At 46.7% G+C, this 14,261-nt stretch overlaps 1 protein-coding gene across 2 annotated transcripts; it reads left to right on the plus strand.

The window, feature by feature from the left end:
• Nucleotides 1-63: 63 nt before the first annotated feature.
• Nucleotides 64-14,234, plus strand: yjefn3 (YjeF N-terminal domain containing 3). 2 transcript variants are annotated; one of them, XM_062960335.1, is made up of 6 exons: nucleotides 64-269; nucleotides 8,760-8,868; nucleotides 8,976-9,086; nucleotides 9,185-9,298; nucleotides 11,124-11,274; nucleotides 12,846-14,234. In XM_062960335.1, the coding sequence occupies exons 1-6, from the start codon at nucleotides 205-207 to the stop codon at nucleotides 13,046-13,048; spliced, it is 753 nt and encodes a 250-aa protein (XP_062816405.1). In that variant the 5' UTR covers nucleotides 64-204; the 3' UTR covers nucleotides 13,049-14,234. The 2 variants fall into 2 exon arrangements, with proteins under 2 accessions (XP_062816405.1, XP_062816406.1); XM_062960336.1 differs by having other exon boundaries at nucleotides 8,763-8,868.
• Nucleotides 14,235-14,261: the final 27 nt, after the last annotated feature.

Below are 14,261 nucleotides of genomic sequence, written 5' to 3' on the forward strand. Positions count from 1 at the left end.
CCCCCACTTGGGTGCGTTTGGTCTCTCCGAGGAGAAGGAGGAGGAGGAGGAGGAATAAGCCGGCCGAGCCAATCGCTTCCTTTGTGCCCACGGTGCCACCGAGAGCTCGTTCCCCCCTCCTGCGTTGATTATTCCTCTTGCGATTCTCTCCAACCAAAGGCACACGAGGAGGCTTATTTTACGAGAGACCCTCACATCCACGCCATGGACAAACCAACGCTCAATTCGTCCCACAGCAAAGAGGAAATCCAGCCTCTCCGTTACCTAAGGTAAGTCTTTCAATGGCAGGTGAAGGTTGCCATGTTATCTCCCGGCGTGGCGCTCTTGAACACGCTGGGGCCTTGAAAAAGGCACTTGTTGGATGGAAATAGACCAAGATAAAGTGGGTCATGGGAGAAGGGTCTGTGTGCCAAGTTTGGTGCCGGTCCGCCAATCATGGGGATCACAGTGATCTCTGGAAGTGAGTGAGGGTACTGTAAATCCCATCATCCGTGGCCCATCCTCCCGCAAACCAAACCAGGATGTAAAGGAGGTCATGAGGGGTTTGTGTTCCAAGTTTGATCCCAGTCCGCCAATCGTGGGGGTCTCAGTGGTCTCTGGAAGTGAGTGAAGGTACTGTAAATCCCATCATCCGTGGCCAACCCTCCCGCAAATTACACCAGAATGTAAAGTGGGTCATGGGGGTTATGGGGGCCAAGTTTGGTCCCGGTCCGCCAATCATAGGGATCGCAGTGATCTCTGGAAGTTAGTGAGGGTACTGTAAATCCCATCATCCATGGGGCATCCATATCAGAATGTAAAGTGGGTCATGGGGGCTCTGTGTGCCAAGTTTGGTCCCAGTCCGGCAATCGTGAGGGCCGCAGAGATCTCTGTAAGTGAGTGAAGGTACTGTAAATCCCATCATCCGTGGCCAACCCTCCCGCAAATTACACCAGAATGTAAAGTGGGTCATGGAGGCTCTGTGTACCAAGTTTGGTCCCGGTCCGCCAATCATGGGGGTCTCGGTGATCTCTGGAAGTGAGTGAAAGTACTGTAAATCCCATCATCTGTGGCCCATCCTCCCGCAAACCAAACTAGAATGTAAAGCAGGTCATGGGGTGTCTGTGTGCCAAGTTTGGTCCCAGTTCATCAATCATAGGGATCACAGTGATCTCTGGAAGTGAGTGAGAGTACTGTAAATCCCATCATCCGTGGTCCATCCTCCTGCAAATTACACCAGGATGTAGAGTGGGTCATGGGGGCTCTGTGTGCCAAGTTTGGTCCCGGTCCGCCAATCATGGGGGTCTCAGTGGTCTTTGGAAGTGAATGAAAGTACTGTAAATCCCATCATCCATGGTCCATCCTCCTGCAAATTACACCAGGACATAAAGCGGGTCATGGGGGCTCTGTGTGCCAAGTTTGGTCCCAGTCCGCCAATCATGGGGGTCTCGGCGATCTCTGGAAGTGAGTGAGAGTACTGTAAATCCCATCATCCATGGTCCATCCTCCTGAAAATTACACCAGGATGTAAAGTGGGTCATGGGGGCTCTGTGTGCCAAGTTTGGTCCCAGTCCGCCAATCATGGGGGTCTCGGTGATCTCTGGAAGTGAATGAAAGTACTGTAAATCCCATCATCCATGGTCCATCCTCCTACAAGTTACACCAGGATGTAGAGTGGGTCATGGAGGCTCTGTGTGCCAAGTCTGTGTAAGTGGACACCCCACCACATACACATTTACACTTTTATTATGTGTACTGATATCGATAGATTATTATTATTATTATTATTATTATTATTATTATTATTATTATTATTATTATTATTATATTACTTTATATTATTATTACTTTATATTATTATTTTATATTATTATTATTATTATCTCTCTTGAACTGCAGCGCCCAGAAAGGGACACAGTGTGATATCGATAGATTATTATTATTGTTATTATTATTACTTTATATTATTATTTTATATTATTATTATTATTATCTCTCTTGAACTGCGGCACCCAGAAAGGGACACAGTGTGATATCGATAGATTATTATTATTATTATTATTATTATTATTATTATTATTATTATTATTACTTTATATTATTATTTTATATTATTATTATTATTATTATTATTATTATTATTATTATTATTATTATCTCTCTTGAACTGTGGCGCCCAGAAAGGGACACAGTGTGATATCGATAGATTATTATTATTATTATTTTATATTATTATTTTATATTATTATTATTATTATTATTATTATTATTATTATTATTATTATTATTATTATTATCTCTCTTGAACTGCGGCGCCCAGAAAGGGACACAGTGTGATATCGATAGACTATTATTATTATTATTACTTTATATTATTATTTTATATTATTATTTTATATTATTATTATTATTATTATTATTATTATTATTATCTCTCTTGAACTGTGGCGCCCAGAAAGGGACACAGTGCGATTCCAGGTGAAGAAATCTGAGCAAAACAGAATATAACGGCATCATGGCTTCCTTCGATGTGGCCACTCTACCCCTTTGGACGCAGCCCAGAATCCCATTGGCTTTTTGAGCCGCAGTATCACACTCTCGGCTCGCGTTCTTGAGCGAGTCGCGGACTCTCGGCCCTCGAAAGTTTGAGTGTACGACGACGACACCGTCAAGGGCTCGTATTTTCCGACGGGTGCGAGTCGTGACACGGAGACGCCACCGCTCCGGGGGTTGGCATGCCAATCACGGATGGGTCGCCATGGCAACCGGATAAGCAAGGTGGGAGTGCTGGGGGGGGGGGGCGGGGCAGACATCTTTGCGGAATTTGCAAGCGCTGGAAACTTTTGGGTCAAAGAAATCCACAAATCAACGAGCTAGCGCTGCTCTTCCGCCGTTGATCCTCCCCGCACCCCACTGGATCCGTATCGCATTGTTCGAAGCCAGAGCTCGTGGAGCTGTTACTGTGGCAACCGTGCCCAAGACCATACCGAGCTGCAGTGCTTGGATTTGTATTTTCCCTGCCTTCAGAAGCTGCTTCAAAGCGCCATGTGATTCTTCCTTTTTTTTCGTTTCTGTAGAATATTAGGGATGTGCAATTTTTCGTTAGTCGTAATTCGGATCGAATCCGTTCGATCCGTACTTCCGTGCGCATAAACATACGGATCGAAACTCACCCAGTACTTTTCCGTTTGCGTTTTGTAATGCTTGGAAGTCGGTTTTTTTCGGGCTGTGCAATTTTTCCGCTAGTCGTAAGTTGGATCGAATTCGTTTGAGCTGCTCCTAAGTCGGATTGAATCCATTTGATCCAATTTCCAACCGTGAGCCTAAAACATAAGGATCGAAACTCAATACTTTCCCGTTTGGATTTTGTAATGCTCGGAAGTCGGTTTCATTTTTGGCTGTGCAATTTTTCTGCTAGTCGTAAGTTGGATTAAATTTGTTCGAGCTGCTCGTAAGTCGGATCGAATCCGTTCGATCCGTACTTCCAATTTCCGACCCGTGAGCCTAAAAGTACATATCAAAACTCACTCAATACTTTCCCGTTGGAATTTTGTAATGCTCGGAAGTTGGTTTCATTTTTGGCTGTGCAATCTTTCCGCTAGTCGTAAGTCGGATCGAATTTGTTCAATCCGTACTTCCGATTTCCGACCCATGTTCCTAAAATGTTCAGATCGAAGTTCACCTGATACTTTTTTGTTTGGATTTTGTAATGCTCGGAAATCGGTTCCATTCGGGTTGTGCAATTTTTCTGCTAGACGGAAGTCGGATCGAATTTGTCCGAGCTGCTCGTAAGTCGGATTGAATCCGTTCGATCCGTACTTCCGATTTCCAACCCGTGAGCCTAAAATGTACGGATCGAAACTCGCTCAATACTTTTCCGTTGGAATTTTGTAATGCTCAGAAGTCGGTTTCGTTCGAGTGGTGCAATTTTTCCACTGGTTGTAAGTCGGATCGAATTTGTCCGAGCTGCTCGTAAGTCGGATTGAATCCGTTCGATCCGTACTTCCGATTTCTGACCCGTGAGCCTAAAATGTACGGATCGAAACTCGCTCAATACTTTTCCGTTGGAATTTTGTAATGCTCAGAAGTCGGTTTCGTTTTTAGTGGTGCAATTTTTCTGCTAGTCGTAAGTCGGATCGAATTTGTCCGAGCTGCTCGTAAGTCAGATTGAATCCGTTCGATCCATACTTCCAATTTCCGACCCATGTTCTTAAAACGTTCAGATTGAAGTTCACCTGGTACCTTTCCGTTTAGATTTTGTAATGTTGGAAGTCGGTTTTGTTCGAGCGGTGCAATTTTTCCGCTAGTCGTAAGTCGGATCGAATTTGTCCAAGCTGCTCGTAAGTCAGATTGAATCAGTTCGATCCGTACTTCCGATTTCCGACCCGTGAGCCTATAACGTACGCATCGAAACTCACTCAATACTTTCACATTTGGATTTTGTAATGCTCGTAAGTCGGTTTTGTTCGAGCGGTGCAATTTTTCTGCTAGTTGTAAGTCGGATCGAATCTGTTCGATCCATACTTCCGATTTCCGACCCATGAGCTTATAATGTACGGATCGAAACTCAATACTTTCCCATCTGGATTCTGTAATGCTCGGAAGTCGGTTTCATGTTCGGCACAAAGAAGCAAAGCAAAGCCAAAAAGGCTGCCTTTCCTCTTTAAACGAATGGCCTATTGTCATAGGGAGAGGGAAGCATCAGGGCGAGATGAGCTGAGTGAGCTGGGAAAGAGTCTGGGAAATTACAGGATTCTGGGAAATGTCGTTTGGGAAAGTGAGGAAGCAAAGCAAAGCCAAAAAGGCTGCCTTTCCTCTTTAAACGAATGGCCTATTGTCATAGGGAGAGGGAAGCATCAGGGCGAGATGAGCTGAGTGAGCTGGGAAAGAGTCTGGGAAATTACAGGATTCTGGGAAATGTCGTTTGGGAAAGTGAGGAAGCAAAGCAAAGCCAAAAAGGCTGCCTTTCCTCTTTAAACGAATGGCCTATTGTCATAGGGAGAGGGAAGCATCAGGGCGAGATGAGCTGAGTGAGCTGGGAAAGAGTCTGGGAAATTACAGGATTCTGGGAAATGTCGTTTGGGAAAGTGAGGAAGCAAAGCAAAGCCAAAAAGGCTGCCTTTCCTCTTTAAACGAATGGCCTATTGTCATAGGGAGAGGGAAGCATCAGGGCGAGATGAGCTGAGTGAGCTGGGAAAGAGTCTGGGAAATTACAGGATTCTGGGAAATGTCGTTTGGGAAAGTGAGGAAGCAAAGCAAAGCCAAAAAGGCTGCCTTTCCTCTTTAAACGAATGGCCTATTGTCATAGGGAGAGGGAAGCATCAGGGCGAGATGAGCTGAGTGAGCTGGGAAAGAGTCTGGGAAATTACAGGATTCTGGGAAATGTCGTTTGGGAAAGTGAGGAAGCAAAGCAAAGCCAAAAAGGCTGCCTTTCCTCTTTAAACGAATGGCCTATTGTCATAGGGAGAGGGAAGCATCAGGGCGAGATGAGCTGAGTGAGCTGGGAAAGAGTCTGGGAAATTACAGGATTCTGGGAAATGTCGTTTGGGAAAGTGAGGAAGCAAAGCAAAGCCAAAAAGGCTGCCTTTCCTCTTTAAACGAATGGCCTATTGTCATAGGGAGAGGGAAGCATCAGGGCGAGATGAGCTGAGTGAGCTGGGAAAGAGTCTGGGAAATTACAGGATTCTGGGAAATGTCGTTTGGGAAAGTGAGGAAGCAAAGCAAAGCCAAAAAGGCTGCCTTTCCTCTTTAAACGAATGGCCTATTGTCATAGGGAGAGGGAAGCATCAGGGCGAGATGAGCTGAGTGAGCTGGGAAAGAGTCTGGGAAATTACAGGATTCTGGGAAATGTCGTTTGGGAAAGTGAGGAAGCAAAGCAAAGCCAAAAAGGCTGCCTTTCCTCTTTAAATGAATGGCCTATTGTCATAGGGAGGGGGAAGCATCAGGGTGAGATGAGCTGAGTGAGCTGGGAAAGAGTCTGGGAAATTACAGGATTCTGGGAAATGTCGTTTGGGAAAGTGAGGAAGCAAAGCAAAGCCAAAAAGGCTGCCTTTCCTCTTTAAACGAATGGCCTATTGTCATAGGGAGAGGGAAGCATCAGGGCGAGATGAGCTGAGTGAGCTGGGAAAGAGTCTGGGAAATTACAGGATTCTGGGAAATGTCGTTTGGGAAAGTGAGGAAGCAAAGCAAAGCCAAAAAGGCTGCCTTTCCTCTTTAAATGAATGGCCTATTGTCATAGGGAGGGGGAAGCATCAGGGTGAGATGAGCTGAGTGAGCTGGGAAAGAGTCTGGGAAATTACAGGATTCTGGGAAATGTCGTTTGGGAAAGTGAGGAAGCAAAGCAAAGCCAAAAAGGCTGCCTTTCCTCTTTAAACGAATGGCCTATTGTCATAGGGAGAGGGAAGCATCAGGGCGAGATGAGCTGAGTGAGCTGGGAAAGAGTCTGGGAAATTACAGGATTCTGGGAAATGTCGTTTGGGAAAGTGAGGAAGCAAAGCAAAGCCAAAAAAGCTGCCTTTCCTCTTTAAACGAATGGCCTTGGGGATGTTTGCGAGATTTCTTGGGGGGGGGATTGAGTCCCAATCTAAGCACAGTATTCATACGGAATCCGCTCTCACAACGACAGCTTCATCGGGGCCGAGTTTCAGCCCTGTTTTTCCCATCCTTCCGACGGCGCATGCAAACAATTACGCTCCGTTTCCACTCTTCTCGCCTCCTTGCATCTGCCGCCAATCGCCTCCGGAGCCAGAAACGAAAACAAGGACGCCATTGTCTCCTTTTCGGCAACAAAAACACCCCAGCCTCTCTCTTGTCGAGTTGTTGGCTTCGCTCTTCATAAAAGGAGAGTCTTGGCCAATGTTTTGGCACCCCATCGGCTCGAAACGCCCACATCTTATGAATTTCGCCGTTTTGCTGAATCCTGGAGTTGGGAAAGACGCCAAAGGTCATCCAATCGGACCTTATTCTATACATTGAGTCTCAACCATTTCAACAAATAACGTTTCCGGAGTAGGACAACTACTTTCAAAGCAAGGACAGCACAATTAAACAGGAAATAACACTTTCGAACCAGGAACAGGACATTTTTCCAATTTTGTTACGTAGTGTTCTTCGAGTTTAGTGATAAAAATTGCCTAATTTATTGTCCTGCATTGTTCTTGCCGAATGCATTCAGACTGGATGGCCATCTGTCAGGAGAGCTTTGATTGGAGCAGAATGGGGCTGGACTCTTCCAACTATAGGATGTGATGAATTCCGAAATGGTCCCACCTAAAACTTTACGTCCTCTGCTCATTTCTTCTATCTCTCATCTACATCTTTTCGTCCTCTGTTCAGTTCTGACAATCCCTTTGATTCTGGATGGATCGACAGATAATAATAATAATAACAATAACAATAATAATAATAATAATAATAATAATAATAATAATAATAGTGAAGAACCTGCTTTGATTGAAGTCAAAAATCAGAAACTCCTCAAAGCACAGCAGACAAAAAACCAGTACAAGAAAACCGCAGTACAAACTAGAGCAGAATCAGTACAAGAAAACCGCACTACAAACTAGAGCAGAATCAGTACAAGAAAACCGCACTACAAACTAGAGCAGAATCAGTACAAGAAAACCGCACTACAAACTAGAGCTGACAGCTGGCACAACAAAACATTGCATGGAAAGTTCCTTGACAAAATTGAAGGAAAAGCTGACAAGGGGAAGACCTGGCTCTGGCTCACAAATGGGACCCTGAAGAAGGAGACTTGGGAAGTGTTCGACTTGTGATTTTGCGAAACGAAATCCAGCATATCTATCTCGTTTGCTGTGTACAATAATAATAATAATAATAATAATAATAATAATAATAATGGGAAGTGTTTGACTTGTGATTTTGTGATACGAAATCCAGCATATCTATCTCGTTTGCTGTGTATAATAATAATAATAATTACAATAATAATAATGGGAAGTGTTTGACTTGTGATTTTGTGATACGAAATCCAGCATATCTATCTCGTTTGCTGTGAATAATAATAATAATAATAATAATAATAATAATAATAATAATAATAATAATGGTAAGTGTTTGACTTGTGATTTAGTGATACGAAATCCAGCATATCTATCTCGTTTGCTGTGTCATAATAATAATAATAATAATAATAATAATAATAATAATAATAATAATGGGAAGTGTTTGACTTGTGATTTTGTGATACGAAATCCAGCATATCTATCTCGTTTGCTGTGTATAATAATAATAATAATAATAATAATAATAATAATAATAATAATAATGGGAAGTGTTTGACTTGTGATTTTGTGATACGAAATCCAGCATGTCTATCTCGTTTGCTGTGTCATAAAATAATAATAATAATAATAATAATAATAATAATAATAATAATAATAATAATAATGGGAAGTGTTTGACTTGTGATTTTGTGATACGAAATCCAGCATATCTATCTCGTTTGCTGTGTCATACAATAATAATAATAATGAGAAAGGAAGACTATAGTCTATAGAAGGAAGACTATATAGGAAGGAAGACTATAGTCTATATATAGTCTATAGAAGGAAGACTATATAGGAAGGAAGACTATAGTCTATATATAGTCTATAGACTATTCTTTTTAATAGAGTATTTATTCCATTGACATTTATTCTATTCTACTCCCATTCAATTTATTTAATGTCCTGTAGGAAAGCATATTATTATTATTAATAATAATAATAATAATAATAATAATAATAATAATATCCCATGATCCCCTCTTTCTGCAGCAGACCAGAAGCCCTTGCGATCGAGAAAGAGCTGGTGGAAGAGTTCAGATTTGGCCAACAGCAACTTATCGAGATTTGGGGCCACGCTTGTGCCATGGCGGTCACGAAGGTGAGTTACAAAGAATGAATTCGACGGCCACGGCTCTATGTTTTGGAATCCCGGGAATTGTGGTTTGACAAGGTCTTGAGTCTCCTCTGCCTTTATATTTTCTCCAGGTTTTCCCCCGGAGGTCCCTCCCAAAAAAGCAGCCCACGCTTCTGGTGGTCTGTGGCTGCGAACAGAACGGGGCCATCGGATTGGCCTGCGCCCGGCACCTGCGTGTTTTCGTATGTAGCCCTTTCCCATTTGAATACAATGTAAGGAACGCCGATATGTAAAGATTTCCACACTCCATCTTTCCGTATTTGTCCCTCTGCGCTTTCAGGAATACGAGCCCACCGTCTTTTACCCGAAACGGTCCTCCAACCCCCTCTACCGAGACTTCACCACCCAGTGCGAGAAAATGGACATTCCTTTTCTATCCTACCTACCTACGGAGGTGAGCAAAACATTTATAATCTCCCCAAAAAAGGGGAGGGGTGGGCGTGGCTCCTGCTCAAGAGGGCGGGGCTGATGGAGAGCTGCGAGAGGAGGTGGGCAGGGCCACAAATGGGCAGCCAGGACTGGGATGGGCGGAGTTACGAGCACTGAGGTAGGACTGAGCATCTATCCCTGTCCTGCGACGCCTGCCAGGACACAGGGGGCGGGGCTAGAGGAGGGGGCGGGGCTCCCACTCAAGAGGGCGGGGCTGAGCCTCTCCCCTAGTCCAAGATGGAGAGCTGCGAGAGGAGGTGGGCGGGGCCACAAATGGGAGGCCAGGATTGGGATGGGCGGAGTTACGAGCACTGAGGAAGGGCTGAGCATCTATCCCTGTCCTGCGACGCCTGACAGGACACAGGGGGCGGGGCTAGAGGAGGGGGCGTGGCTCCTGCTCAAGAGGGCGGGGCTGAGCCTCTCCCCTAGTCCAAGATGGAGAGCTGCGAGAGGAGGTGGGCGGGGCCACAAATGGGAGGCCAGGATTGGGATGGGCGGAGTTACGAGCACTGAGGAAGGGCTGAGCATCTATCCCTGTCCTGCGACGCCTGACAGGACACAGGGGGCGGGGCTAGAGGAGGGGGCGTGGCTCCTGCTCAAGAGGGCGGGGCTGAGCCTCTCCCCAGTCCAAGATGGAGAGCTGCGAGAGGAGGTGGGCGGGGCCACAAATGGGCAGCCAGGACTGGGATGGGCGGAGTTACGAGCACTGAGGTAGGACTGAGCATCTATCCCTGTCCTGCGACGCCTGCCAGGACACAGGGGGCGGGGCTAGAGGAGGGGGCGTGGCTCCTGCTCAAGAGGGCGGGGCTGAGCCTCTCCCCTAGTCCAAGATGGAGAGCTGCGAGAGGAGGTGGGCGGGGCCACAAATGGGAGGCCAGGATTGGGATGGGCGGAGTTACGAGCACTGAGGAAGGGCTGAGCATCTATCCCTGTCCTGCGACGCCTGACAGGACACAGGGGGCGGGGCTAGAGGAGGGGGCGTGGCTCCTGCTCAAGAGGGCGGGGCTGAGCCTCTCCCCAGTCCAAGATGGAGAGCTGCGAGAGGAGGTGGGCGGGGCCACAAATGGGCAGCCAGGACTGGGATGGGCGGAGTTACGAGCACTGAGGTAGGACTGAGCATCTATCCCTGTCCTGCGACGCCTGCCAGGACACAGGGGGCGGGGCTAGAGGAGGGGGCGTGGCTCCTGCTCAAGAGGGCGGGGCTGAGCCTCTCCCCTAGTCCAAGATGGAGAGCTGCGAGAGGAGGTGGGCGGGGCCACAAATGGGAGGCCAGGATTGGGATGGGCGGAGTTACGAGCACTGAGGTAGGGCTGAGCATCTATCCCTGTCCTGCGACGCCTGCCAGGACACAGGGGGCGGGGCTAGAGGAGGGGGCGTGGCTCCTGCTCAAGAGGGCGGGGCTGAGCCTCTCCCCTAGTCCAAGATGGAGAGCTGCGAGAGGAGGTGGGCGGGGCCACAAATGGGCAGCCAGGACTGGGATGGGCGGAGTTACGAGCACTGAGGTAGGACTGAGCATCTATCCCTGTCCTGCGACGCCTGACAGGACACAGGGGGCTGGGCTAGAGGAGGGGGCGGGGCCTCTATACCCCGCCCCCTTGTTCTAACAAGCGCCTCGGGGAGGTAAGCAGAAGCTAAACCGTTGGAAAGAAGCCCCGCCCCACCCCTAGCCCCGCCCTTTAGTCCTAAAAGGCCTCTCAGGAGAGATATAGAGGCTCAGCCCTGTCTCAGGCTCTTGGAAGGAGACCTATTATTTTCGTGCTGGAGATTCAATTTGCTTTGCTCGTCAATAGGTCCAGCTCATTAGCGACGCCTACAATCTGGTCGTTGACGCCGTCCTCGGAGTCGAGTCCAACCCGGGCGAGATCCTCGAGCCGTACAGCACCATATTGGCCATCCTCAAGCAAATCCACGTCCCTCTGGTCAGCCTGGATGTCCCTTCCGGTACGTAGGGAATATTTAGTCCAACCCCATTCTATCATAAAGGAATGCAGTGAATGCTAGACTTGGTTCCGGATTCGAGTCCTGACCTGGCGGCCGTTTTCCGCTCTGTGACCACTTTCATCTCTCTGTGGCCCAACGCCAGCGCCCAAACAGTAGCCGTCTCCAAGAGAGGAGCATTTTTTGGAAGGCGGTTTTGGCCACAATAAAACCGAGACATGATGTCATATCCAAACATACCTTTTTTTCGCGTCTGGCGCAAAAAAAAAAATAGCTTCTGGTTTCTCCATCAGGAGAGGAATGTTGTGGACCGAATGGGGAAACATTGACTTCCTACCATGCTTAAGGTTGCGGCAAAACACAAAAACAAAACCAGGAGGAGATTGATGAGGCTCCGGTGAAAGACCTTGGAAAACTACAACACTCAGGACCCCATAGCATTCGGGTATGGTGGTTAAAACGTTGCCAGAATGCATAGGAATCGATCTCAGCGTCCCGACCCCACAAGAACTGTAGAATCCTGGGAGTTGTAGTTTTTGCAAGGCCTCTTCTGCCCAAGGGGACCAAACTACAACTCCCAGGGTCCCATTAGACTGGGATCAAATGTAGAATTGGTTCTACAAATGGAGATACACCCAATGGACAGGTGGGATCTGTAGTGTAGCAAGGCATCAGCCTTCTTTGAAAGAGAAAAGTCCTTGTTGAACTACAACTCCCAGGATCCCATTGCACTGGGTTCAAATCCAACATTCATACTACAAATGGAGATACACCCAATGCTATGGACAGGTGGGATCTGTAGTTTGGCACGAGCTTTATTTGGCAAATAGGACTCAAGACCTTGTCAAACTATAACCCCCAGGGTCCCGTTGCACTGAGTTCAAATGCAGGATGAGTTTTACAGTGAAGGGAGATACAACCGTTGCTATGGACAGGTGGGATCTGTAGTCTAGCAAGTCCTCAGCCTTCTTTGGGAGAGAAAAGAAAACCGCACTACAAACTAGAGCAGAATCAGTACAAGAAAACCGCACTACAAACTAGAGCAGAATCAGTACAAGAAAACCGCACTACAAACTAGAGCAGAACCAGTACAAGAAAACCGCACTACAAACTAGAGCAGAACCAGTACAAGAAAACCGCACTACAAACTAGAGCAGAACCAGTACAAGAAAACCGCACTACAAACTAGAGCAGAATCAGTACAAGAAAACCGCACTACAAACTAGAGCAGAATCAGTACAAGAAAACCGCACTACAAACTAGAGCTGACAGCTGGCACAACAAAACATTGCATGGAAAGTTCCTTGACAAAATTGAAGGAAAAGCTGACAAGGAGAAGACCTGGCTATGGATCACAAATGGGACACTGAAGAAGTAGTCTTGCCGAACTACAGCTCCCAGGATCCCATTGCACTGGGTTCAAATCCAACATTCATGCTACATATTGAGATATGCCCAATGCTATGGACAGGTGGGATCTGTAGTCCGGCACCAGCCTTCTTGGCTTCTTTCTCCCGCCTTTCGCATTCCTTCTCTCCTCCGTCCTGATTCCCTTTCCCGTTCTTTCGTTCCAGGGTGGGACGTGGAGACGGGCGGCAGCAGCGACGGCCTCAGCCCCGACGTCCTCGTCTCGCTTTCGGCCCCGAAACAGTGCGCCACCCGCTTCGTGGGCAAACACCACTTCGTCGCCGGGCGCTTCCTCCCCTACGACGTCCAGAAGAAATTCGAACTCAATTTGCCCGACTTTCCGGGCACGGAATGCGTAGTTTCCCTTTAGAGCGAACCGACATGGATACCAACCCCAGATTCGCTCCGTACGTTGCGTCGGATTATCCGATTCGCTCCGTAAATTGAGTCGGATGATCCGATTCGTTCCAAATGTCACTTCGGATTATCCGATTCACTCCATACGTTGCATCGGATTATCTGATTTGTTCCGTACGTTGCATCGGATGATCCGATTCGTTCCGTACGTTGCATCGGATGATCCGATTCGTTCCGTATGTTGCGTCGGATTGTCCAATTCATTCAGAACGTCGCGTTGGATTATTCAATTCATTCCGTACGTTGCGTGGATGATCTGATTCGTTCCATATGTTGCATCAGATTATCCAATTTGCTCCGTACGTTTCGTAGGATTATCTGTTTCACTCCGTATGTTGCATCAGATTATCCGATTCATTCTGAATGTTGCGTCGGACTATCTGATTCACTCGTACGTTACGTCAGATGATCCGATTCGTTCCATACGTTGCGTCGGATTATCCGATTAGCTCCATACTTTCCGTCGGATTTTCCCATTCACTCTGTACGTTGCGTCTAATTATCCGATTCACTCCGTACATTGCGTGGGATTATCTGATTCACTCCGTACGTTGCATCAGATTATCCAATTCACTCCGTACTTTGCGTCGGATTATCCGTTTCACTCCGTACGTTGCGTCGGATTATCCGATTCGCTCCGTACGTTGCGTCTGATTATCTGATTCGTTTTGTACTTTCCGTCGGATTATCTGATTCGCTCTGTACGTCGCGTCTGATTATCCAATTTGCTCCGTACATTGCGTCTGATTATCCGATTCACTCCGTACATTGCGTTGGATTATCCAATTCCCTCTGTACGTTGCGTTGGATTATGCGATTAGCTCCATACTTTCCGTCGGATTTTCCGATTCACTCTGTATGTTGCGTCTAATTATCCGATTCACTCCGTACATTGCGTGGGATTATCTGATTCACTCCGTACGTTGCGTCTGATTTTCTGATTCGCTCTGTACTTTCCGTCGGATTATCTGATTCGCTCAGTGTGTTGCGTCGGATTATCTGATTTGCTCCATACGTTGCGTCGGATTATCTAATTCGCTTTGTATCTTGCGTCGGATTATCCGATTTGCTCCGTATATTGCGATAATGCCCCTAGTCCCGATTAAAAAAAATAGAATTAACCCATATTTTATATCAGGCCTCTGCTGTGTGTCTGAATTCTTTTG

Source organism: Anolis carolinensis, unplaced genomic scaffold (assembly GCF_035594765.1).
Source record: "Anolis carolinensis isolate JA03-04 unplaced genomic scaffold, rAnoCar3.1.pri scaffold_7, whole genome shotgun sequence".
Taxonomy (NCBI): Eukaryota; Metazoa; Chordata; class Lepidosauria; order Squamata; family Dactyloidae; genus Anolis; species Anolis carolinensis.

What these genes read in the sequence shown, in the direction of transcription:
- yjefn3 (XM_062960335.1), top strand. Translation starts at nt 205, where the DNA reads ATGGACAAACCAACGCTCAATTCGTCCCACAGCAAAGAGGAAATCCAG. An exon ending in CCCGGCACCTGCGTGTTTTC is followed by an intron (nt 9,087 to 9,184) that starts GTATGTAGCCCT and finishes CTGCGCTTTCAG; the next exon opens with GAATACGAGCCCACCGTCTT. An exon ending in CAGCCTGGATGTCCCTTCCG is followed by an intron (nt 11,275 to 12,845) that starts GTACGTAGGGAA and finishes CTTTCGTTCCAG; the next exon opens with GGTGGGACGTGGAGACGGGC.